The sequence below is a fragment of the Ischnura elegans genome, chromosome 8, assembly GCF_921293095.1.
Source record: "Ischnura elegans chromosome 8, ioIscEleg1.1, whole genome shotgun sequence".
Classification (NCBI taxonomy): domain Eukaryota; kingdom Metazoa; phylum Arthropoda; class Insecta; order Odonata; family Coenagrionidae; genus Ischnura; species Ischnura elegans.
The window spans coordinates 96,540,339-96,566,651 of NC_060253.1; the positions used below are offsets into that span (position 1 = coordinate 96,540,339).

Consider the following 26,313-nt stretch of genomic DNA (forward strand, 5'->3'; position numbering starts at 1 on the left):
TGGGAATTTTATGGTGGTATAATTATTTAACGATTTTTCACATCATAAATCGATAGCAAAAAGCCTTTTCTATGAATTATACCGAGAATAACCACCGAAAACATTTAAATAAGACCACTAAAGACAAAAAACGGCGGAAGAAACAAAAGCGAACATTTTTTTCGTGACTTATGAAAAAGATTTGAATTTACGAAACTCGATTTTACGAAGTGCCAATTTTCCGGTCCCTCTGACTTCGTAAAATCAAGAGTTTACTGTATTGCAGTGAATAATCCTTCAATAATTAACGCAATATAACAGAAAATAGGATAATTGTCGACAAGGTGTAACACAGGTGAGCATTCTTTTGTGAGAAAATACTTAACTCTCGGCATTATTTACAGTGACCAAGATCTTCCATTCAACAGAGACACTTTATAAAAGTTATAGAAACTATTGAAAAATGGGAAATAATATAAATGAGAAAGGTCGCAGAAGAGCCAAAAATGAATGCAGAAGAGATGAAAAAATTTTCCACTCATGGTTCCCACTGCTGATAAGGCAAAAAGATAAAAATATTTGCACAATGAAAGGAAGAATTTAAAGAGAATGAGACATTACATTGGTTCCTGATAGTATCCTTTGAGTAAAAGAATTTTTATGCCATTTTCCTCTCAGCATGAAACCACTGAAAATTATCTATATGGAAGGCCAAATACTGTCAACAACTTTGCAAAAACTCTTCCAAGGGTAGAATAGGTAAAGCCAAACACACAATTAACATTAATTATCATTAAATTATTTCATATACAAACCTCTTGCTTCATTCTTTCCTTCATTCTTCGTTCAGCTTTAGCCGTCCTCACAACTGAAGGTGGGGTGTAATCTTGCCTGCACATGAAATAAAATTAATTAAAAAGAGTTGATCAGTACTGCTCCTTCTACTACATACATAATAAAGGAGTGCTAATTATTAGGTCTGGAATGGAGGTATTAAACAATTCTTATGAAAATGACTAAAACATCTACAATCAATTCAACCCAGTTTTGACATGAAAATTCACTTCTTGTACTATATTTCAACAAATTTATTACCCAAAATACAAATAAAATCTCAATTAAAAGGTATCCTAATTGAAATAGACATTATTAGGGATGGTCATATCGAATACGTTGGGTCCAAATATCTGCGGATTATGCACATCACCAGGTAATGAAATCGGTTTCAAAATTTGCAGAAGAAATCAAATCTGGACCCAAAATTTGAAATTAACGCTTAAGTTAATGCAGCGTCCCATAAGAGAGAGTGAAAAGAGTTTCGATCTTTGTCTGCACCGCTGCACTGTGATATTTATCCTACTCATGACGCATTTTTTTGTTTAGAAGCTATCGAAGGGATTAAGCAACAGAATTTCAGCCCTGGAAACATTTAGGGTAAAACATGACAGGCACATAATGTGATAGTTCTCAAGATATTGAACAACCACTGGGGGAAGGTCAATGTTGTAAGGTAGTAACTACATCGCAGTTTTCACTCTCTCAGCCCTCCATCAAACCTCAACCCATGCCTTATATATTTTTCTTCTCTCCGAAAATACACACACCATAAATCATTAGCTTCGAAGCCAAACATCATGTTACACTAGAGTAAGAGATATGTGTTTCATCCCTCTCCCATCCCACCAACTGACTTTTTCGGTCTACCTGCTTCAATGTTCCCATATGCCCATGGGTGAATTTTGGGGGGGGGGGGGGGGGGGAGGGGGGCACGTGCCCTCCCAGACTTAAAAATTAGACAATATTTTTAATACAGTTATCATTACATGAGTTTTGTTTTGCATATTACTGAGCCTCAATCTTTTAATATCGTAATAATATCATTCGTATTGAAATAAAGAGAAATTTTGTACAGCAATGCTGTACATTGTTTTTAATAATATACATCATGGCGGCCGGTCAAGTAAACATTGAATGTCCCGCTTGTAAAAACCATTTAAAGGATTGTGAAAAAGCCCTTCCTTGTGAAAATTGCAAGCAATTTTATCATTATAAGTGTACGGGCCTTAAAGAAATTGCTTTGAGAGCTTTGGAGGAAGTTCCCGGATTATTCTGGAAATGTCTTTCATGTCGCGTTATTGAAGGAAACCGACTTAGCAAGATGGCGTGCGACATCGAATTATTAAAAGAAGAGATTAACAATCTAAAGGATAACCCTAAGTTTCACGCGGGGAATGAAAATCGTGTGAAAAAGATAAGTTTTGCTGAAGTGGCAAATCACGTAACAGAGGCCTCACATGACGTAGCTAAGCCGGTGAAACATCGTCAAAGAGATGGAAAAGAGGCTGAGTTTGGAGCAAACACTGTTTCTGACTCAAAACCTTCGGCAAAAAAGGAAAAAACGACCCATGTTGATCAAACCAGCTGCGGAATAGTGCGCCTAAACCATGAACAATCACGAAGAGAATCAGATGACGACGGCTATACCCGAGTGCAACACAGAAGAAAGAAACGAAACTTCTTTGGTATCGGAAAAGGTGCGACTGAAAACAACGGTGCAGGTCTCCGAGCTGCGAAAATGATAACGTACGTATATGTGGGCCGCTTGGCCAGCGATTCCACTGAAGATGAAGTGGTAAAATATGTAAAAAATAAGTTTGACGTCACGTGTGTTTCTTGTGAAAAAATAGAAGGTAAAAGTGTACATGGTGCATTCAAACTCGGCGTGGAATACAGTGATTTTAAACAGGTGATTAATCCGCTTCACTGGCCTTCTGGCGTGATCATCAACAAATTTACAAGACCAAGACAACAGTCGACTGACACGAGAGTCGAACCTAAGGGTAAGTCTTCCTGACTAGCTTTCTGTGACTCAAATCAGCAAAAGACACACTCAGGGTTTAAATTACTGGTTTTAAACATTCAGTGCCTGAGTAACAAAATAGCAGAGCTTGAAGCACTAGCAGAGGCAGAGAAACCAGATTTTATATGTTTAAGTGAACATTGGATGAGTGATATAATTATATCAATACCAGGCTATGTGATTGGTGACTTTTATTGTCGGAAAGATCATCGTAATGGAGGTGTTGTTATTTTTGTAAAAAGTACATTAGTTTTTTCTAATATGTCGCATTTGGTGCATAATCTAAATGCTGAACTTATTTTTGAATGTGCAGCAGTGAGGTACACTGTAGCAAGTAATGATTTTATTGTATTATCTGTATATAGATCCCCTGTTAGTAGCTTTAATAGTTTCCTAGAAATTTTAGATAATCTGTTGTACACCTTGACAAGTCAATTGTCAAGACCAAATATTATATTGGCAGGAGACTTCAACTGTAACCTTTTAAAGGACGGACAAGATAAAAGAAGATTTCTGCGAATTTTACAGTCCTATCAAATGAAACCACTGGTAAATACTCCAACAAGGATTACTAATGGCACAGGGACACTACTGGATAACGTTTTCACTGATTACAATGAATCTAATGTTAATACTTCAGTATTTGACCCAGCAATATCTGATCATTCAGCTATTGTATCCATCTTTCATATACATGAGGAGCATCCTCAATCAAAAACCCTAAATCAATGTAGGTTCTTTAATGAGCATAATATGAATTATTTTTGTGTATTGTTGAATCAAGAAGATTGGAAAGACATATATGGTGGAAGACCTCTGAATGTTAACTTTGATGAATATCTTTGTAGATTTAAGTATTACTTCAACTTAGCTTTTCCGCTGCAGTCCGTGGAACACAGGAGTGTCAGCACAAAAAAATGGGTTACAAAAGAAGTTCAAAACTTATCCAGAGTTCTAAAACAAACATTTTTGCAAATACGGTACTCAAATGATGATGGGTTGCGACAGAAGTACTCTCAACTTAGGAAAGAATATAAGATATTTATAAGAAAAGCAAAAAGGGAGTATAATGACCAAAGGTTTAGGAATGCCTCTAATTATTCTAAAGTAGCCTGGGACATCATAAAAAGTAATGTCAATGCCAACCCAACAGTTCTGCCAGATCAAGTTACAAATGAACAAGGGGAAATTACTACAAATCCCATTGAAATCTCCAATGCCCTAAACCACTCATTCTTGCAACTTCCTAAGAGGGTGATTAACACCCAAAGTGGAGCTACTCTCGAAAACCATAAAATAAGTAGCTCATTGTATCTTAAGCCTTGCTCAGAAAGAGAGTTGTCTCTCTATATAGCCAAGATAGGAAAGAAAAAGTCTGCTGACATTGAGGGAATAACGGGAAAAGTAATTAAAGACTGTGAGTCCCTCATACGAAGACCCTTACTCTCGTTAGTCAACCAGTCCTTGTCAGAAGGTGTATATCCTGATTCCTTGAAGGTATCTAAGGTGGTCCCAGTGTATAAGAACAAAGACAATAGAAATAATCTGCAAAACTACAGGCCAGTATCTATAGTGCCACAATTTGGTAAATTATTTGAGTATGTATTCTGTAAAAGGCTCATTGACTATCTTGATAAGCAAAACATAATATCACTCCATCAATATGGCTTTCAGCAGGGAAAATCGACAGAATTGGCTCTATTTAATGCAATTGATAATATTACACAGGAAATAAATAGTAAAAATAAGGTAATGGGGATATTTTTTGACATGAGCCGAGCCTTTGATGCTGTGGATCATGACAAATTGCTAAAAAAATGTGAATCAATAGGTATTAGGGGCATTCCTCTAAATTGGCTTAAGACATATCTTCATGGAAGAAAACAGAAAGTAGCATACAGGAAAGATGGGACAGTCTATTTCTCCTCCACATTAGAAGTCAAAAAGGGTGTACCACAGGGGTCAGTATTGGGTCCTCTTCTCTTTCTAATATTCATCAATGACCTACCTAATAAAATTGTAACCCAAGATAATAAGTGTGTATTATATGCAGATGATGTAACCATCTTATCAAAAAGAAAAAATCTGACCGCGTTAATTGATTCCAGTCAATATATAATAAAATGCATGCAAACTTGGTGTGATGTCAATGAACTAAGGCTAAATGATGATAAAACCCAAGTGATATTGTTTTCTGCTGGGCACAGCCCAAAGGACAATGATCTACTGCAATGTAAAAATAATTATCTTAATGATATGGAATGTGTAAAGTTTCTAGGAATTTATGTGGATAGAAATATGAAGTGGGATGCACATATAGAGCACCTATGTAAAAAACTGAATACAGTGTTTTATCTTATATCAGTATTAAAGCATAGTGTAAGCCAGTATGTTCTGAAAACCCTTTACTATGGACTATTCTACTCAAGAATTTCATATGGAATTATAATATGGGGATCTTCACCCCAACTTCATGATGTGTTTGTTATACAAAAGAAATTTGTGAGAAGTATGTGCAAACTAAAGTATCGAGCTCATTGTCGCCCTTTTTTTAAAAGCCTTAAATTACTCACTGTACCTTGCGTATATATATATCAGAGTGTCATATATGTAAAAAGGTATAAAGGTTGTTTTACTATGAATAATAGGATACATTCCTATGAAACAAGGAGATGTAATGACGTTCATGTCAAACAATCGAACCTAGCTCTGGTATCTAGAGGGCCTGAGCTCATGTGCACAAAATTGTATAATAACCTACCTGTAAACATTAAAAGTATAGAAAATATTGATGTTTTTAAAAAGAGGGTCTTTGCTTACTTAATAGAGAAGTGTTTTTATAGTATAAAAGAATATCTTCAATCTGAAATGTAGCATTTTCTTATGTGAATTTGTTAATTTTGACGTGCCCTATATACTTGTTTAATGATTTTATCATGACATATTGTATCCTTGGGCAAATAAATATTATTATTATTATTATTATTATAATCTCAAATATGAGAGGAAAGTTTGCCTGTCATACCCTAGTGCCCCCCAGAAATAAAATCCTGGATCCACCCTTGGCAATACCTACTGCTAGGTCAGCCTATTCAGCCATTGGGTGTCTACCTACAGCTTTCGGCAATTGGATGACACACACGTGTTTCAAAAAGGAATGAGACCAAACACAACACATTTATGACAGTATTTAAGTTTTTTGTGTTCTTATTGATTCACTCGCAGCTTTCTAGTTACTGCAAGGCTATACCAAAATTAAACAGTCCAAAAAGCACTATTTTGAAAGAAACAAGCATAGCATGATCACACTCAAACAAGATGGGATGGACTAGAAAAGGAAACTGCATAAGTCACATAGCTCGCCTTGCTTTGCCTTGAAAGAAACAACATTACAAAATTGCAAGACTGGACGTGGTCTTCCCTTGATTCTCACGTTTGCAGCCTCGTTCCTTCACAGGAAAAATTCAGAAGAAACTCGTGAGTGACGACTTTTGAATTCAGTTGAAAATTTCTCTAAAGACAGAAGCCTACTTACGAAGCCTAATGCAAGAACATTGACAGATAATTCTATAGCCAAGTATCCACCAAGACCAATGCCTTCAACATCATCAACAATTTATCAGTGTCATCCTCAGTTGTTGCAAACCAAGGAACAATATACAGAGAGCCAATAATAAGTCTATTCTGACCCTATTAAGATTGCTTAGGAGTTTAAGGACCTTTTAAGTCTGCGTAAGAGTACTTTAGAGGCAGCAATGCAAATATATGTTTTTCATTAACTGGCACAGAAAAATCTCTTAAAATTTATGTTTTTTTAGTGTACATCTTTACAGTGGAATCTTGATCTATTGTTCCTGCACTGATCGTTTTCCCGCATTCATCGTTTGCCTTTCCTGGTCCTAAATAAAGTCCCATAAATACAATGTAATTTTTTCCTACATCTATCGTTCCCTGAAGTATCGTTTTCCCACATTCAGCGTTTGAAGATCATGGTTCCCATGCATAATTTTCTTGCATCCATCATTTGACGAAAATGAGATGAAGTATTTAAAATGTGTCATTTATGTGTTTGAATCTTTCTCAAGAGATGGAACTACCAAGGAAAAATCTCAGAGCCATGGGATAGAAACTACATAGCACCTTTCACAAAATCCGCTATCCCCCTCCCATCAGCCCTTGGACACCCCTCCGATGCTTTCTGTCTCTCTGAAATCAAACAGAAGGCCCCAGCTCGTGCAGGGTACGAAGACCATATACCAAAAGCTTTGAAAGAAAATATCAAGTTACAGGAGAGTAATAGAAATGTGTATCACCCTTCCCTCTTTCTTCTCCACTGTCCTTTTTCAGTCTACCTGCTTAAAAGTTCCCCATTTCCAGAGGTCAACTGCAGCATGAGTCATCTATTAGCCCAAAAGGTGTCTAACACTGACTTTCGGCAATTGATATTACACCTTTATTGGATTGAAATATTAGTAATATGCTCCTGATTTAAAAAAAGAATAAGACCAGACACGACATATTTCTGACATGATTTAAGCATTTTAAGCAAGGAAATATGCAAATGGAAAAATACAACAAAGACTTAGCATTCATGCAAAACTCGTTATCCTAGCCGCTAAGCTTCTCGGAGGTTGATGCAGCATTTTTTTCCAAAAACAGATATCAAGTTACAATTTATGAGTTATGCTATAAATCTCTCTTGTTACAGTCACAGACGAAGGATATTTGGTTTCTCCCTGCCAGCTATTCGAATTCATATGCTTATCTCGTGAGAACTTTCAAATATGGACTGAAAATAATTGAAGAAGAATAAGAAAAGAATCCGGGGGAGAAGTGCATGGATATTGCAAAATGCCTCGGGATGCCAGCTAGCACATGATGGCAGGAGTGGGAGAAGAGCGAGCTACCTGTTGAAAACAATAAGTTGGATGAAGCCGAGCATTAGATATGCTGAAATGGTGTTTGATAGACAAGAATATATACATCAGACAGAAATCCATCGTAGCAGTGTAAATACCGAGACGGCATGCAATCATTTTTTTGCGAGGTGGTATGTTCCCTTAGGATATTTGAAAGAGGTGTTAGTTGAATCAAAAATATGCCCCAGTGTTACCATAAAATTAAAATATTCCATTAATCAGCTAAATTCCCGTTTGAATCCTTTAAAGAAAATCACAATTACTCGCCAAAATCCTGTTTCCTGCTGAATAGGCAACCTAGTCAAACATTCCTGCATTGATCGTTTTCCCGCCTTCATTGTTTTTTTGTCCATCCCCTTGAAAAACAATAGATCGAGGTTCCACTGTATTTTAGCATTTTACGTATGTATGTATTTTCAGCAATTATCTTTTCAATTAGGTACCCAACAGCTGTATATAGCAAGGGATAGTAGAGCAAAGGTTAAATCGGGAATTTCAGCAAGCATTTTCTTTAAATGAAGTATTATTTACTTCTTTGACTGAAGACCACTCACCTGTTGGCTTTAGGAGCATTTCCTTCATAATCTTCCTCTTCAGCATCATCAAGTTGAGTCCAAGATTTCAGTTCATCTTTTGACAGTGATGCAATTTTTTTTTCTGTGATTAAAAAAAGATATTGAACTTTATAATACCAGAGGAGAATTAGGGATTCGAGTCAGCTTTCCACACAAGATTTAAGATTGTAAAAAAATTGCAATTACGGCTAACTAAAAACACTCCATATCATAACCTTAGAGTAAGGATTAGTTGAGGGCTGTTGACATCACTTCTTAGGCTCTAACACCCTTGAGCATCTCGATGACAACATAGTATTTAGTCATTAGGCTAGCATATGATAAACGAATGGTATACGATTGCTATGCATTTGGGTTCCAAGAAAAATCATTCAAGGGAAGCTCAGAGGCCTTTCATTGGTTAGTAAAGTCAAAAATACTTTAATATATTGTATTTCATTTTGATATGAGCCTAATATTTCCTTCCCTGATCATTGATGTGTACATTTCTCAAGTCACCTGATACATATGATGGGCACACATGCTTATCAAAGAGGGTGCTAACTACCGCCTTCTGCTAACCCTTACTCTTAGATTACAACAGATGTTGACTGCCATACTTCCAAATGGAAACCATAGCATCAAAGCACTACCAAGATAGAGAGGGAAATTGGAAAAATGACTGCCAGGAAAATACAAGCATTACATCAACTCTGAGCATGAAAATAATCACAAATGAACTTTTATCCACACGTCCCTCTATAGAGGAACTCAGGGTTTCTTGGTTAATTCGAAACAGTTTTTGATTTGTTAAAAGAAATAAATGCAATGTAAAAATAATACACCTTTTTTCATTTGTCCTAGGAAAAATTAAAAAAAAAAACAAAAAAATCACACAAAATCTCTCTCAGCCAATAGCTCTGTGACCACATCTGAGCTCTTCTAAAGTGAGTGGACATCACTCTAACAAAAAAATTACTTAAGAGTCAGATATTACTGTGTATGTTGAGGTTGCCAGAGGGATTTCTAACTTTTGACTGGAAGCAATGTTATAAAAATTCAACATAACTACTTACCATACACATTCTGCTTTCTTTCGCCAGTTTGGAAGAAAAATATCATCTTCCAAGGAAAAAAGTGGCTCATGGAGGAAAATTTTTTCCAGTACAATTCATCACTCACAAACTCAGAGATTGTAAATTGGTTTGGATAGGTAGCAGAAGAGCTCATGCAAGGCTAAGCCACAGGCATGTGAAATTTTCATATTAAGGTTAGGAAGGCCAATTCCTTTCCCTGGGGCACGTCAAAATACAAGTATGTTTTTGCTAGAGGTGTCCAAAGGCTTCACCCATGATTTGAACGTAGGAACCCTCCGTCTGTTGCCCAAACTTTGGGCCACCACTCTATTCATACAGTACATACATCCACAATAATACCATATAGTACATACAGCAAATTTATATAGCAGTAGCGTTAACATTGGAAAGGACAAAATTGGAAAGTATTCATCCTAAGCGGATGGATGTAAAATATTTATTTAGTGAGCATATTCAAGCAGCTTTGCATTTACATTCCTTAATACCAACCCATACTATGATCTTTCCACGAAAAGGAGAAATATTCCTTCCAAACGTTATGCCCACCCCTTAGGATTTTGAAAGGGGGTTCATAAAATTCATACATGCAAAACTGCACTAGGCATAGCTTGTAGTGGTCTTGATGAGCTGATATTTTGCAAATGTAGTTTTCTAGCCACTCAAATTGGTAGGTGGGGGAGGATGGTGGAGTGGGGGCATTCAAAAGTTAGAAGACTTTCCGGTCTACCCACTGGTCACTTTGTATTAAGTCAACAGAAAACTTAAAAGAACTCACCACAATCAATGAACATAAAAAATAATCAAAATTTATACAACTCACCCTCTTCCTCTTTTATTCTTTCCACCTCATCTTGGCTTAGAAAACTAAATACTTTTTCTATAAAAAATAATAAAGAAACAAGTAAAAATAATGTACAAAAAAAATAATACAGCTATTTTAAAAAGTGATGCAAATTTTACTACTGCATACTCACAATAATGCCAAGGAAAGGCACATGATAGAAATTGAAAAGAAATGAATTAATAACAATGCTTGAATTGTGTAAATAACAAAAGCTTTTGGCAAATGCAGCAAAAATAATAATCCATGTATGGATATTCTATCAAATTTCAACTTGAAAAGTCATGAACATTAATAAAGAAAATATGAATAGGAATGAACACAAGTTACAAAATATGAAACTTAAGTATAACCAGTGTGCAAAATTATTCACAAGGAAGTTTTCAAATATATCACAATGCAGGTGTAGAAAATTACCTGGCTTTGGTGACGGCTGATGCTGTTCAACCATGGTTTTTTCGAAAAACTTCAGCTTATCTCTCACTGACATTTTCATCTGTCCTGCTTTGGTGGCCTGTGAAAAATACATTAAGCATTAATTTGGGGAAGAGAGAAATTTCCATTTCCTCTTATTTACGAGGAAATTATATTTAACATTGGCTTGAAATTGATCTTTAATGAATAATACATTGAAAAAAGCACACTGTAATTATATTATTTCTATATTATTCTAAGATTACAATTACAGAAAATTTAATCTGGTTATGCTTAACAATGGCAACACTCTGGCCATTAAATCAGTCTTTTTCTTTGAATTTAAAAAGTCAATATCTTTTTTGAAGTAGAAATGCAGAACATCAATTTCTTTCTCCAAAGTTATAATTAAAAAAACATACAATCTGACTCCATGGTAACAAAGGAAAATGCTGCTTTGCGGTGCCTATGAAATGCATTGCTTGACTTGCAGAAAGTTCATTTCCAGGTATAGAAATTAAACTGTTCCTATTGCCTAACCTTGCTCATATTTGTACCTAGACTTTAAAATACATTTAAAATTTAAACATATAGACACAAGGAAATAAAAAAAATGCAACTTATACCATACCCAACAACTTGAGGGGAGAAAGTTTATTTTTAACCCCATTAGTATGAGGTACTAAACATGAACCTCATTCCAATAAGCTATTTACCTTGAAAATAGATACTCCTTTATGTTAAAGCAAAAGTTCACTAAGAAACATCAATGACCTACCAATTAAGACATCCATTATGCCTACTTGGTGAACCATCCAATCATGCCAATAACTATATACACCTTGAACTGTAGCTTAGAAATTTACATTGATGGATTTACACACATTTAAAATAGTATGAATCAAACAAATCATACTACAACTTTCAGAGGGAATTTCACAATAGGTAATAGTACTGAGGGCTACAATATGATAATAGCAATGCATTCAGCAAGGACGACCCATGTGATAACATTCACATAGTAATCACGAGAGCTTATTGGAAATACTATGTCAATAGATTATCACACTTAAACATATTTGTTTATTCAAAGAATGGGAATATGGTATCACAACAACACTTAAAAATACATATATCTCCAATAAACTTACAGATTTGTCTACATAGAAGCTTTACCTTAATGAAAAATTTACTCTATATGTAAAATAGTTTTTAAGCAATAAAACAGCATGGTATTATACAAGGCAGGGGAGGAAGAGTACAGAACCTGGAATAATAGAGTTAAGCAGTGGTAAAGCTTTTATTACCAGAATCCTAAGCTGTGGAATCTTTGATATCAAACTTTCTCACTACCCTCCATAACTCAGAAATAACTATGTATGTATTATAAAGTCATGGTAATAATCGAATGATTTAAAAACTCATTTTACAAACAGCAATGGTAGAAAAGGAAAGTGTGCACGATATGAAAACCAATTTATGCAAGCAATGATATTATCACCAAATATTTTGAGTAAAGAACTCAAATAACGACAGAATAATATTCCCGCAAGAGGCAACCAAAATGAGAAGAAAATAGCAAGAGGAAAGCTGCTGAAAATACGTGGAAATTCATCACAAAATGCACATATTACGAATTGCATTAAGAATTTGAAAATTCCTCTCCAGCTAATATCTCCCAAGAAATCCAAAATGAATATGCAACTCCCACTGAATGTCGCCAGAACAACGACAAACCACTGAGAAATGTACGCCACAGTTAAATAATACAGTTAATTTTCTTGAGACATACCATGCTATTCCACATGCAGTAAGTAGAAACTAACTTAGGACAGGCATGAACCCAAAAACCTTTCAGTTCCCATTTGGTATGATAGAAATATTAATATGGTTATCGTATACGTGATCCTCCATTCAGCACCACCGATTCCCATGCAAGATTGAGAAGACCCCATGCTGAAAAATTTCACGAGCAAGAAAGAATTTCTATGTCCTCTGGGAATGGGTAACACAGACCTCCTCCTCACCCACCTCCAGTGGATTTATCTTCTTCCCTGAGAGCCTTGCATTTGGTTTCCTACTGCGTGCAATTGGCTCCAAAAGGTCTTCAGTGGAGGAATAGGCATCCTCAACATCATCATCGTTGCTATCAAAGCCCTCGAGTGAATGTGGGATTAGCTGCTTGGGTGAGATTACGGGTGACTGGGACGGGAAGGGAGAGGATGGTGCATTGTCCATCACACCCGACGCAGAGGAGATTGGCCTTGGTGTAGGAATAGGCTGCATTTGAAATTGTTCACATTGCACAGAGGCAATCAAGTGAGGAAGACAGTGCAATGAGTGGCACAAAGAAAGAGCCATGAGAATGCAGCCAGATTCACAGTCAATATTATATTTCAAGTCGGTACAGGAAGAAATTTTTTTTGGGTTCAGCACGAACAATGATATTTGAAAATCGAGGCGGTGTAAAAATTAGGCAAACAATACAATTATAAAGTTTCATGAGAATGCAAAGAAGCAAAAATTGACAGCAAGTAGCAATGTATGTATTAACAGCAACATAAAGTTAGAGGAATTTTAAGATGTTCCATTAGCAATGAAGCAGTTACATATTATATTGGGTCATTGTCAGTGGGAGTAGGATACAGACGCATGGAAATTTGGGAAGTGAATAAGGTTTGGAAAAGGTAGAGTTGGGAAAAAGAACAAAAGCAAATTTTAAATGAGCAGAATGGTTCAAAAAACCAAAGTTTTTGATTAAGAAATAAGCTTTTTATATAATTCAAAATAAATTATATGGAACACCAACCAACAGAAATAAATTAAAGTTTTGACACAGAGTATAGGTATTATTAACAAAGGTAAATTAATTGAATACCACGAACTGATAATTAGTAACATATATTAAAAAACACAAACTGCAGAAAAAAACCATAAAAAATGTCCTTATATCTTGATTAATGTTTGGCTAAAATACTGCAAAAAAAAGTAAGATAAATTAGCTGCAGCTGGTAGCATGTGCTATTGTGAAAAAAGTTATTGAGAAAATGAAAATTATGTAAGTGCTAATAATTGTAAAATAATTAACTGTCAATTAAACACATGATTAAAGAAAAGCATTATACCATACAACAATTGGTCTGTACATAAATCACATCCCTGGCTACCTTTAGCTAAAAATTTAAGTAATTCGTGAAAAACTTCATACTTAGCATGAACCATGTATGGACGCACAAACCAGAAACTGCTGACCATTGAAGCAGGTTCTGCAACCAATTTTCCCCCCACAACCTTTTGCCTAAATAGCTCGCAAAGTACACCTATGAGTACTTTTAAAGAGTGACGCTTCCACCAAATGCTCTCAAATCTTCAGGTCATCGCCTCCTTGATGAAAATAAACAAGTAAACACCCAAGGAAGACCAGGAAGATAATCCACATACTCACCTTTCACGAAGCATATTAAACCTTTTAGTGTGGCGGGCCAATATATCGGCTTTTGCCGCTTGGGCTAAAAGCACGGCGGGCCGATATATCAGCTCTTATGCAGTCCATTACTTAATTTGCTCTAACTTATTTCAGTAAACATCAAAATATTTTGTCAATATTAACCAGTTTAACCTCATCAATTAAAAAAAAAATGCAAATGGATATGTTATATAATAGCTTTGCATTGTTTTCTTTTTCGTAGTTGCAACATTTTATTAAAATACCCTCCACATTTCTCGCCACTACCCCACGAAGAAGGATAGCACTGAGAGGGTTAACACCCACTCTTCTAGCGAGCAGAGAATTGAATTGGAGTAATTTAATAGCAAACTGTAGGAAAACGTGAATCAATCAAATGGATGCTCTGCTACTGGGCTCTAGAATCAACTTCATTACGGCATACCACAGTCTTTATCATTGCATGCTACAATAGTGCCACAGAATGGCGATAAAAAGCATATTCAGCAGTGGAGTAAGCCATCTATATTTCAGTGGTGGAACTCACTCCATTTTGCATCACACTGTATAGTGTGCAGTGAACACTGGTTATTCCTTCCTCTGTGATATAATCCATGAATGATAGGGAAGGGAGCAGTAACTCAAAAATACATAGATTGAATATTTTAAATGCAATAGAAATGGAACTACAATTTTATTTCATTTTTTTGAAAGGATTCCAATTGCTTAAAGAGGATATAGGCCTTAACTATTATGGTTGCTGGTCCACTATACTCAAGTCCTAAAACCCATGTAATACAGTGTTCAGAACTGCTTTCCATTAAATGGGGCCTGTGTTCTGTCTCATTAAGCAATTAATATTATCACACACGCTCTAAGAAAAATAATGCAAGAAACTGTAAAAGATAAAGATTAAATGAAAAGGATAAAAAAATGTAATTATGATTAGTTTATAAATAAGGTAACTTGAAGCAGTGGCATAACAATTATCCATAGAACACTCCCAGAACCCTAAAAATAAGGCTAGGCAGTATTTCAAATACAAGCATTTTAAAATATGTACTTGAAATACATTTGTAATTTTTATTTGGTATTTCAAATACAGGACGTGAATGCCGAAAATGGCAAAAAATACTATTCAAACATGTACACATATTTTCAATACCGCCCCACCTTTGATGACAAAATCGATGTGTGAAAGCATTAAGGGTGTCGATTTTTTGTTGCAAATAGCTAGAGAAGTATTTGATGGATAGAGAAAAGTAAAATTATGCCACTCTTTATTTTTAAAACTCAAACACCTTTGACAACAAAATTGGAGAATGAGCCCATTCAAATGAGTCCAGTAGAGAAAACTTGGAATATTAATAATAATAATAAATATATTTCACCTTTCATTGTACATTACAATATCATACAAATAAATATGAACAGGCAATTATTCATTATTTAGAAATTTTTGTCTGCTTTTAATCGAACACATACCAAAATAGGACATGTTTTAGGTAATTACATTTTTCCTCACACCACTCGGAAGAATTTCTTTCTATGCACTGTGTTGCTAGACCCTCCCTCCTCCCCAAGTTCTTGCAGCATTAAAGAAACAAGGACATATGCGACAACAATCAACATCAACAACAACAATATCTTCGAAGCACCCATGGCGATTAAGACAAATTCTTTGATCAAGACCATCAAAAAATTTGAATAAAAACACACAATATCATGGCACATCATTGGTTGCAGAAATGTAAGTAAATATGTACCCACAGCAGAAAAAGCATTTTGAATTGTTAAGTCCAGGTAAGTTACTGAGAAGATGCCTGCGGAACAAATTTTAAGACGCCAAACTCATCAAGTACTCATATTGCACATTCATTCAATTTCATTTCAGTAACAGGACACCATGAAAGTTATTTGAGTGGAGACATACCTACATATTTTTCATCAACTATTCTCACAAAGTTAGGAAAAATGGTACATTAAATTTCATTTAATATTCACCAGACACTCATACAGGAAACACTTGAGATACCAATGATTGCAAAAATATTTCTATATTAATGTATTTCAAAAGTAAGATATTGAAAATACCAAGTTCAAACACTCATTAAAAGGCTACAAAATCATTACATAATGTATAAAATCACAAAAAATACATTTATGTACATGCATGTAATAATTTTATTTTGGTGTGCTCTAAGTTGATAAAAATCCAGCCCAATAAATACTATCAAATAACACTATCAAATTAATTATTGTGAATATGGTTGGCATAAAAATATTAGATAATTTTTTTCCAATATTTAACACAAGAGTTAAGAAACAACAACACAGTTCCAATGAACGATAAAAATGAGAGGATGTTGTAGTATAAAAACTACAATTTAAAGATACTTATCTATGATAATATCATGCATGAGATGCCTATGGATAAGCTCCTCATATAAAAAGCAAAAAGTGAGAGATGCACGAAGCTGGTGAACTTGCTTGCAAAAATCACATGGAATGCAAACCAACTTCTTAAGTGTGCTTAGTTAACTTTGAAACCTGTGTCCAAAGAAAAATTCAGTCTTCATCTAACAATAAGATAGAAGAACAGAATTTTAAAAGCAAATATTTTAATAATTAACAGCTATATATGATTATAAATGACAAAAGAAATGATCTCCTAATCATAGTCAAAAAGGATATTTTACGAAAGTGAGTAGAGAGATATCAAATTTTAGGCATGATGTGGGTCTCTGGGATAGGGTGACAGGGACATAAAGAGCTCACATCATTATCATCATAGGAAGTCGCATCTAAGGTCATTAAATTCAAGCATAATTAATTTTTTTCAATTTTAGACAATTCTGAGAAATTAAAATTAAAAATTTTGCAATATCACAATTTTAGAATATTTTTTTTACCCACAAAAGTTATCTATAAATTCATGAAACAAATATCTTAGGCCACGTCCAGTTATTTTTCAGATGTAAATGGAATTATGATTGAAATGTTCCTCAAGCCAATTCATCGTTCATTCCATATTTGATGCACAGGAATCAACTCAAGTTCATTTTTCACCATTTCAAGAAGAAAAATTCTAAAAAAAAATACCGACTTGGCTTTTGGCTATAGCCAATTTACTTAGTAAATAATACAGATGTGCCAACATACAAGAATATTTTTAGACATTCACGCCAGATAATTTCAGTTGTATTAATTTAATTCACAAAAAAGCAACTACAATCTATGTGAGAAGTGTAACAGGAGCCTTTGCAACTCGAGCCTGATTTGAGCGATGGATGAAATCTAACTTAACAGGGGTAAAGTATTTTATAAGTGCGATCATCATGAAATGGAAGCAAATCCTGTGAAAGTAGTGTCAAGTTGTCAACTGATGTAATTGCAGCAATATGTTTAACTGCACAAGAAGAATCTATATTATCCCAGGTGTAACCATTTTCAATTAAATAAACTGATAGAAGCATATTAAAATTTCAAAGCGAAGTGAATACAACTATAAGTTGAACCTGAATCTGAAAAACATCTCCAAATGAATCTCACACTACCTACATCATAACCCAAGAATAAAGAGAGAAAACCCTAAAATTAAGTAGATAAAACTCCAAACAAAACAACACATAAGTTTTACCTCTGGTAGGTATAACCTTTTTAAGGAAACCAAGAAATTCTTACTTGATTTGGCTCTATTACGGTAAAATGAAATATATGGATGCAAAATAAGGTTGATCTTAAAAAAATTGAATGAATTGCGTTAAGTTGAATATAAGGACATTGAAATGAGAAAGTGAATAATTTTGGAGGACACATCCAGATCCACAGCACATGTAAAACTCAGGAGTAACGACCCACAATAAAAAATTTTTGGCTCACGTAAACCACAGATTTGCTTAAAAAATCAAGAGTAAAAACATATTTAGTTCCAAAATATTTCCATGAATTATAAGATGCATTACCATACCTAAAAATGAAAACCTTCCATTTATTATTCAGAAGTGATTAATAGCAATGCTAGGAAAAAGATATATTTACAAACTTCACCAAAATCATTTCTCAACACTCACATTACCCTCGACATCTTCAAGTTCTATTCATATAAATGGAAATAATAATTAATTATAAATGAAGAAAATTTCATCACTTACACCTTAATGTGAAGTCAATTATAATGGTGCACGAAAGAAAAATTTCACATTAAATCAGAGATAATTCAGACACACGGGAGGTAAAAAATTCATCAGTAAATGGAAATAATGAGACATCAGATCATGATTCAATAATGACGTTAAATGCATACATGATGATTTCTGAATTACGCAAATGTTCTGACACTTAGTAAATGGGACAAAAAAATGGTAAAAATGCCTCGCCTCCAACCTCTGGAAGTACTTAAAAATAGTTGTCAATCACCCTATATATAACCACTAAAACTGATGACATGCAGTAGCCACACATTGGTGAGTGATGAATGTGACACACAGTAATCCCATGAATTTGCATACCATTTAATGCTATTTTTCATGATAATTATTCCTTGTCTTAAATAATTTTTCTATAATGTTCAACGCTCACACACTGACGGGAATGTTAAATTGAAATCATGAATTAATACTGGGATTTAAATATGACGTGTAGCAAAAAAAAACCTTAAATATCTTCATCACTAATGATAATTATGAATCAATGGAGAAAATGAGCAATTCTGAGTGGGAAACAATAATAACCAAATTGTAGCTAATTGAAACTTTTGGCTGGACAATTTTGGAAGCATTGCAGTTAACTCCCAATTATCTGATTAGCTGTGTAGTGGATTAATCCACGCATGAGTTTCACCCTCCTTTGATATTTACTGTGATCTTACAAAAAAAGGACACATGAACACTAGGATAATCATATCGTACACAAGTCTCATTATTTCCATATTACTTAGATGTCTGCAGTAGTATTGAAGCAGATGATGAGCAGCTGAGAAAAATCTTAATTAATTTTTGAAGATTTCTTCAATGGATAACCAATCTTAAAAGAAAAAAATGTTATCCATGATCTTTAAATGTAATTTTCATACTGCAAATGCACAACTACTGCCATGGCCTTGCATATGGTTAAATACAGATCAAGGGAACCGGTGATATTCGTTGCACTCAGGCATGAATGGCCCTGACATCTCATTTGCTCCCTAGCTTTCCAGTCAAAGTCAAACAGTCGAATAAGGGAGTAGAGGAAGCGAAGGCTGTAGGGGAAGCGGCAGCAGAGACAAAGGGAGTAGAGATCGCATGAGTCACAACCAGGTCACAACTCTCCTGGGCAGACAGTTTGCTTTGAGTAAAAGGAGTAGTGGAAACACAATTATCAACACTAAAAAGATCCACGTTCAGGTGATGAAAGCTCTCAACGAGTCTTTGGAGCAATCCAAAAATAACAGACTGCTGGCATAAACACTAATAAAATATTTGATTTGTGTAAATTATAAAAATTATAAGAAATATAAGTTAAAGCTTTCATTACCCACATTTTCCTATTACTTATGCCGCCTCTTCCCATAATTAGCCCAGATAATTGGGAGTTTACAGTAATTAAGACTAAAAATGAGGCATGAACAATACACTCATTTAGACCTAAAGAGATGGATGAACAACATGATTCATCAAATATCATATGCATACCCCTTGTCATGGTAAAACCCAGTCAACTTGGAAATACATTAGAGAATGGTAACCTTGAACTTCATACCAGGGTACAAGATATTTTAGTTCTATTTATTCAGCCCTACTCCTTCCAATGGGATTGATTTCCTTTGTCTACTATCTCACAAAGACAAATGACAGTTTTCTCTACACCAATAAACTACCTAGGAACATATAAGGGATTTATAGATACTTTTCTCAGTGGAAAAGTTGCAAGAAGAAGGAAAACTATCCCTTACTTGTTCTATCATGACTACTCTAAAAACTTTACAAAGCATGATTTTTATAAACTAACCTTAATCTTTTCAGATAACAAAATAAACTTACAAATAATCATGAGCAAACATTAGATATGCACAATTGAACAAAAGGTAGACCAGTGAGCTGTTGACATATAGGATACACATTCAATTTTAAAAGTGGGAGTTTTCCTAAAATATTTTTTGAAAATTTCCGTCTCATATCAAAATCAAGTTTTCAGGGGGCATAGGGCAATGAATACTCTGATACCATAAATTCCTCAAAATGGTGGGCCAAGCTCACACCTAATTCAACCAAATCAAATGAAAACACCAGCCAGTTTATCTCAGAACATGTGTCCTAAATAACTGTTGGAAGTTCTCAAGGGTAAATTTACAAGATAACATTTCTCATGCATGAAAACAGGGTAAATCCCACCAAAACCTGGAAATGTTATTGACTCCCAAGAATACTGATTAATTACCACTATGTTTAGTAACGAACGTAAATGATTAATTACCACTATGTGGATAGCAGTAATCAAATGGAGATACAAATAGGCAAGAAATAAAATCAATATCAAACATGGATTTGGCAAAGCCAAGAAACTACGAAATTCAATGATTGAGTGGTCAAGAAAACTTGGGCCATCATAAAAGATACCTACGAAAATAATTTTAGGCAATCAGCAAAAATATAAAGTCTATTCTCGGAAAAAATGAAAATACTCCTAACACAATTCCTTCACTCAGTATGAAATAATGGAAATCTATTTATCAGTACATAATAGCTTTTGATAGACTAATGATGACAATATAAAAATATGATTCCGCACAGGGAGAACGAGAACCCACTGACTATGGTACATAATGCACATATTTTATGATACCCTTCAATTGCCAATCATTTTTGACTAGAATAGATTCAGCGACTGATGATATTTATGCAAAACACAATGAACATGCTACGTCCAATCCTTTCAAGCAAAAGAAAATATGATTAAAAATGGATACCAGTGAAAAATATAACATGGGATATGATAAAGAATAAATGCAAATTCCATCTAGTTAGTATTCCTTCATTTCAGCAAAAATAATTTATATCCACAAGACTCCTCAAATGAATTATAAAAAGAAAATAACTATGCAAAATACCATTACTACATGATATTTTAAGGAATGGAAGATGAAAAGGTATCAGATACATACGCATTCATTCCTTCAGAAAATATTACTGGCAGAGCCATAATTGGGTGGTCCATATTTACAGGTAAAAGAATTTGTTTGTACCTTCAAAATAAGTACATCATTGAAATGTGTAACCTATGTCTATTTCAGAGGGTTATAAGAAATCACGTGAAATGGAAGACATCAGCACAAGGAATTATCAGAGGATTTGCAAATGATAGAGATTATTTGAAGGATCGCAAAAAGCAAAATAAAAAATGAAAAGCCGCAATCAGTTTTAGCAATGAAGGTAATCAATAATGAAGGCTAAACATAATCCATAAATAAATCACACCCATCCTAGATCCTACCACAGCCAAAGCCATTAAAATGACAATATCTAGTTTGAATACATGCAAAAGCAAATGGCATTTTCAAAGGGAGAAGTGCTGCTGGATAAACAATTCCTCATACTCAAACCTCCAACATATGCAGTTAGCATCTGACATTACACTAATTGACATGACTTTAAGGATAATTTGACAAAAGAAATGTTTTGACCATAGACCACAGTTCTAATTTGCACAATTGATGCTTTGATTACTCCTCAACATTGGAAATATTTCTCTGGTAAATGAATAGACACTAAGATGATGCAGGAGAGTCATAAAAGAAAACCTTGCTTACTCAATAATCAGAAAAGCCATGGGAGTTGGAAGGACGTCAAGAGAGATTTAAGATTATAGAATAAGGATATGTTTTAGTTCTCTGACAAAATAATTCCTACCTTCGTCTTAAAGCTGAATTTCTTAATCTCGCAACTCTTCTTAGTCTGACAAATAATGAAAAGTCAAGTTAATTTTTGCCTTCTAAAACCACCAGGAGGTATAAAAACCCACCTCAGAAGAAACAGAGACAAGTATTGTGTTTTACCGAGAAAAGACTACACAGCAAAAAAACAATATTATCATGATGAATAGACCTCACCAGAAATATTTAGGAACTACAAGGATCATAATCTCTAAAATAATTCTAACTCTTTTGAGATCTAAGCACACCAAGTTCAAGGAAGGAAGCATAATTTTGCACAACATCCAGGACATAGGCTAGAGTAACCTTGTATTCAGTCTACATAAAAAGGAATCCATGATTGATTAATTAGAAATTATTCCCATTGGATTCAAGTAATAGCAATAAAGAAATAACTCTTGTGAATCATGACTGGAATTTAAGCCAACCAAATTCAAAATACATTGATGAGCCAATTCTGAAAGTGTCAATAATGCTATTTTCACCGAGACAAACAGATTCTATCTGATGTTAAAATCACTTCATAAATAGCAATGTACTCCTATTGGATATGAATTGATTTCAATGCAATTAAGCCCCTGTTCATGGTGAAGATTACATCTTTGGCACTTTTGGAAATGGCCACAGTAACCAACAAATCTCTTAGGCACTACTTAGTTTAAAACAAAAAGTTACACATTAAATGACTTAAGCTAGGAATGTATTGCATAGTTCTAGAAATTCCAGGTTTCAGCTATGCATGATTGAATGAATTTGGCACATAATATTTTTAAATAAAAAAGGGAAGAGCCCCTTGAACAACCAGTTTTTAGACTTTGCCACAAATTGTATTAATGTACACACACATATACACAATTTAAATCTGAATTACCACCTCAAAACAAGTTGTTTTGACCATATTTTTCTACAGAGAGGATTAAATTTTTAAGCTAGATACATCATTCCTATGCACAAAGCAGCCTTTTATGTACAAACTGTATAACCCCCAGAAAATTGGGAGTGGAACACACTTAAATGGAAGGAATATATCCACAAAAACATGGCTATAATTGTGAAATCGATAGCTGTAAGTACAAAAGGGCCACTCTGAAAAGTAATGACCCACAAAACCCAATGGTAGATGTACACAAGGATACAAAAATAAATGGCAGTGAAAAATTAAAAGGTATATAAAATATATTTACATAAAATAACTGCAGAGCAAAATAAACAACCAAGATGTCAGTTCTACCTTGCATATTCTAAATTCTTCCATTTTAACACACGAATCAGCTTTTTCACCATTTGCTTGCCAAAGCAATACACAGAAAGGATTGAAATTCCTCCTTGGACCTTCGTTTCTTCCATAGTGACTTCTTAGATGCACATTCAGTTGAACAGACACACAAAACAGACCTGGCACTCATATGTAAACAAGTTAAATACAGCAAAGTCAATGAAATATTCAGTACAATGCTCAATGGGTGGAGTTCTGGGATCATGGTCTAACAAGGATATTATGGCATAAAAACCAGAACAAAACTCCACATGTCCATGCTCTGCACTTATTTAAATATACAATGGGAGGGAAAATATGTAACCTGGATACAGGGAAGAACCAAATACGAGAGAAAATAGGTCAAACAAGGAGAAGTTGGACCCACACAAGTCACCATTTGTCTCTGGCAACCTCTTTGAAATTGATATTATCACACCCTGCTATGCCACCTCCAATCAAACCCCATCTAAGTCCAACCTCTCTTCAAAATAGCATCAGAAGAGGACAGCTCCCCTTCTTCTCTCTGTTAAGATGGGGATGCTGGCGACGATGATGATGCTGATGAAGCCCCACTCCCACACTGGAAGATGAACATTGACAACAAACGCATGTTCCTTATCCAAATTTTAATCATGGCATCATTTTCATAATCATTTCTATCTAATTGGGTAGTCTTCTGGTTTGGACAAACTGAGACACTTGAAATGAAGGTTATTGCACTTTTCCAAAGATAATATGCATTCAAACAACCAATATACATGAGATTTTCTGATAAAGAAAGGCAACTGAAGTCCAATTATAAAACTGCTTGCACTTGATTTCTATAGAATCTAAAATTTGCTCGACTCCAACTAACATCTACCGTAGGCTCTCGCTCCTGCTACTCATCGATTTTCTCATACATAGAATTGTTTATCCCTCAATCCCACCTCACAACATATCAGACTTGACGATGTTTTCACAGGTACTACCGACTACATATTTAAAAAAAAGAGTGAAGTAGCCATTTGGTACAGGAATTCGACATTGTCACAGACATATCAAATCGTCAGTGGCTAATTTTTCCAGTATATCAAGAGGCGATTGAAGCCTACATTATGGGGCACGTGGTTGGAATGTGAAGGACACAAGCAGCACAAATTGCAGCAAAATTTTGTAATTCCTCCGTAATCAATTTCCAAAATTATTACAAGGTGCTGAAGCGTAACAGCAAGATAAAATCAAAGTAACATCACTGAGGTTTCCATGTCTCAATTTAACCCTTTTAGTACGGCGGGCCGATATATCGGCTCTTACGTAGTACATTATTTAATTTGATACAACTTATTACATTGATATATTTTATTTCAGTAAACATAAAAGTGTTTTGATAAATATTAACCAGTTTAACCTCATAAATAAAAAAAACGCTTATGGACATGTAACAAAATAGCTTTGTATTGTTTTTTTTTCCTAGTAGCTACATTTTATGAAAATACCAGTTGCCATTTCTTGCCAGTTCCCCAGGAAGAAGGATGGCACAAAGAGGGCTAAGATGGATTGGATCTAAGATCCACTCAACTACAGCTTGATGGCTCAGATAAGAATTTTTTCCCCTCATCCTCACTTTCCCTCTTATACCAATCAACAAGTGGAAAGCCAAATGCTATCTAAGTGGATAATCTGGACCACTGAGTAATCACAAATGATTACATACATACATGATTAGGATTTTTGTAAATTAAAAATCATATGGTTACATATTATTACTAAGCAATTACTCTTTAATCAGTTCCCCATCAGTAATACTTCTTCATAAGTTTTGAATCCGCCTCTATTTACTTCCCTGTCCCAGGGTTCCCACTCTACCTGAATAATGAAATTCACGGCTTTTTCCAGGTTTTCACGGTTATTTTTCACGTTTTCACGGTTTTTTTCGGGTTTTCACGGTCACAATTTCGCTAAATTCACGGTCCGTTAATAAGCCAACAGTAAGAAAATCACTGGCCGTATATCATCAGAAAATTAACGTACGCGGCAAACGCCGTGAATGTTAACGCCGCAATGAATAGTGATATCTGTTATGACGTGATCTATCGTTTGCAAAATTCAGGGCCGACTAAAGGACCAGCCCAACCGCGCTCTTGCCTGGACGCCGAATACCCTTCGGACCTTCTTCCGTCCGGACACCCGAGGTCCTTTTTTAATTCCTCGCCGAGATAGTTTTTTGCGCACGTTGTTATTACTGCACAGTAACCGAATTTCCCCCATCTTTCTTATTTAACGGAAAATATTTTATTTAAATTGTTTACAGAATATAATAAATTGATTCTCTCTTATTTAACGGGAAATATTTTATGAAAATTGTTTATAGAACACAATAAATCGAAAAACAATTTCATACAACGTATTAGCACAAATCTAAGACGAACACGATTCTAAGTCTACCATCCTTTTTTGGAACTCCACTAGGAGAAAAATGTTTTTCCTAATAACGATATGATTATAAAATGAATGCGGAAAAACGATCAATGCTTTATTTTTTGCTAGATTGCCTATGTCCCAGGAAACGTAGGATTTTGGCGAGTAATTAAGATGTTCATTAAAGGTTTCAAACAATATTTTAGATAATAACAGGAATAGTAGTACTTTATCAAGACACATAGGTCATATTGTTGATTTGACCCATATCTCTCTCAAAATTCTTAAGGAAAACGCCACCTCACTAAAAAAATGTTTGCTCTCCACTCGGCATTTACACTGCTATTATGGATTTCAGTCTGATGTAAAAATTCTTATCCATCAAACACCATTTCCAGTACACGTATTCACGAGAGCAATGTGCATGTTGTGCCTAAAACAACCGCATTCGCCGTCGCAGTGACTGGCGGTGAGATGGATGACGAAGGCCAAAAATAGTGTATTACTTGAATTGTTCCTGTCTAATGAATATATTTTTAATATAACTGAGGTAGTGTGTAAAGCGTGAACAATGTTGCGTTAATCGTCAGTGGCACGCCGACCTGGATCTTCGCCTTCATATCTCTACTTGTTTTCT

At 34.7% G+C, this 26,313-nt stretch overlaps 1 protein-coding gene across 10 annotated transcripts in view; it reads right to left on the reverse strand.

The window, feature by feature from the left end:
• Positions 1–26,313, reverse strand: part of LOC124163323 (protein lap4-like) — a 377,957-nt gene that overhangs the window by 27,222 nt on the left and 324,422 nt on the right. For 7 of the 10 annotated variants that reach the window (XR_006865750.1, XM_046540142.1, XM_046540145.1 and 4 more), the window contains 5 exons: positions 12,681–12,944; positions 10,668–10,764; positions 10,230–10,286; positions 8,313–8,415; positions 795–870 (listed from right to left, as the gene is read on the reverse strand). Coding sequence is in view for 9 of the 10 variants with exons in the window: in XM_046540142.1 (XP_046396098.1) it covers positions 795–870; positions 8,313–8,415; positions 10,230–10,286; positions 10,668–10,764; positions 12,681–12,944 (597 nt within the window). In the remaining variant the exon portion in view is untranslated. The remainder of the gene's footprint in view (positions 1–794; positions 871–8,312; positions 8,416–10,229; positions 10,287–10,667; positions 10,765–12,680; positions 12,945–26,313) is intronic. The other 3 variants (XM_046540141.1, XM_046540146.1, XM_046540143.1) reach the window with 3 other exon arrangements.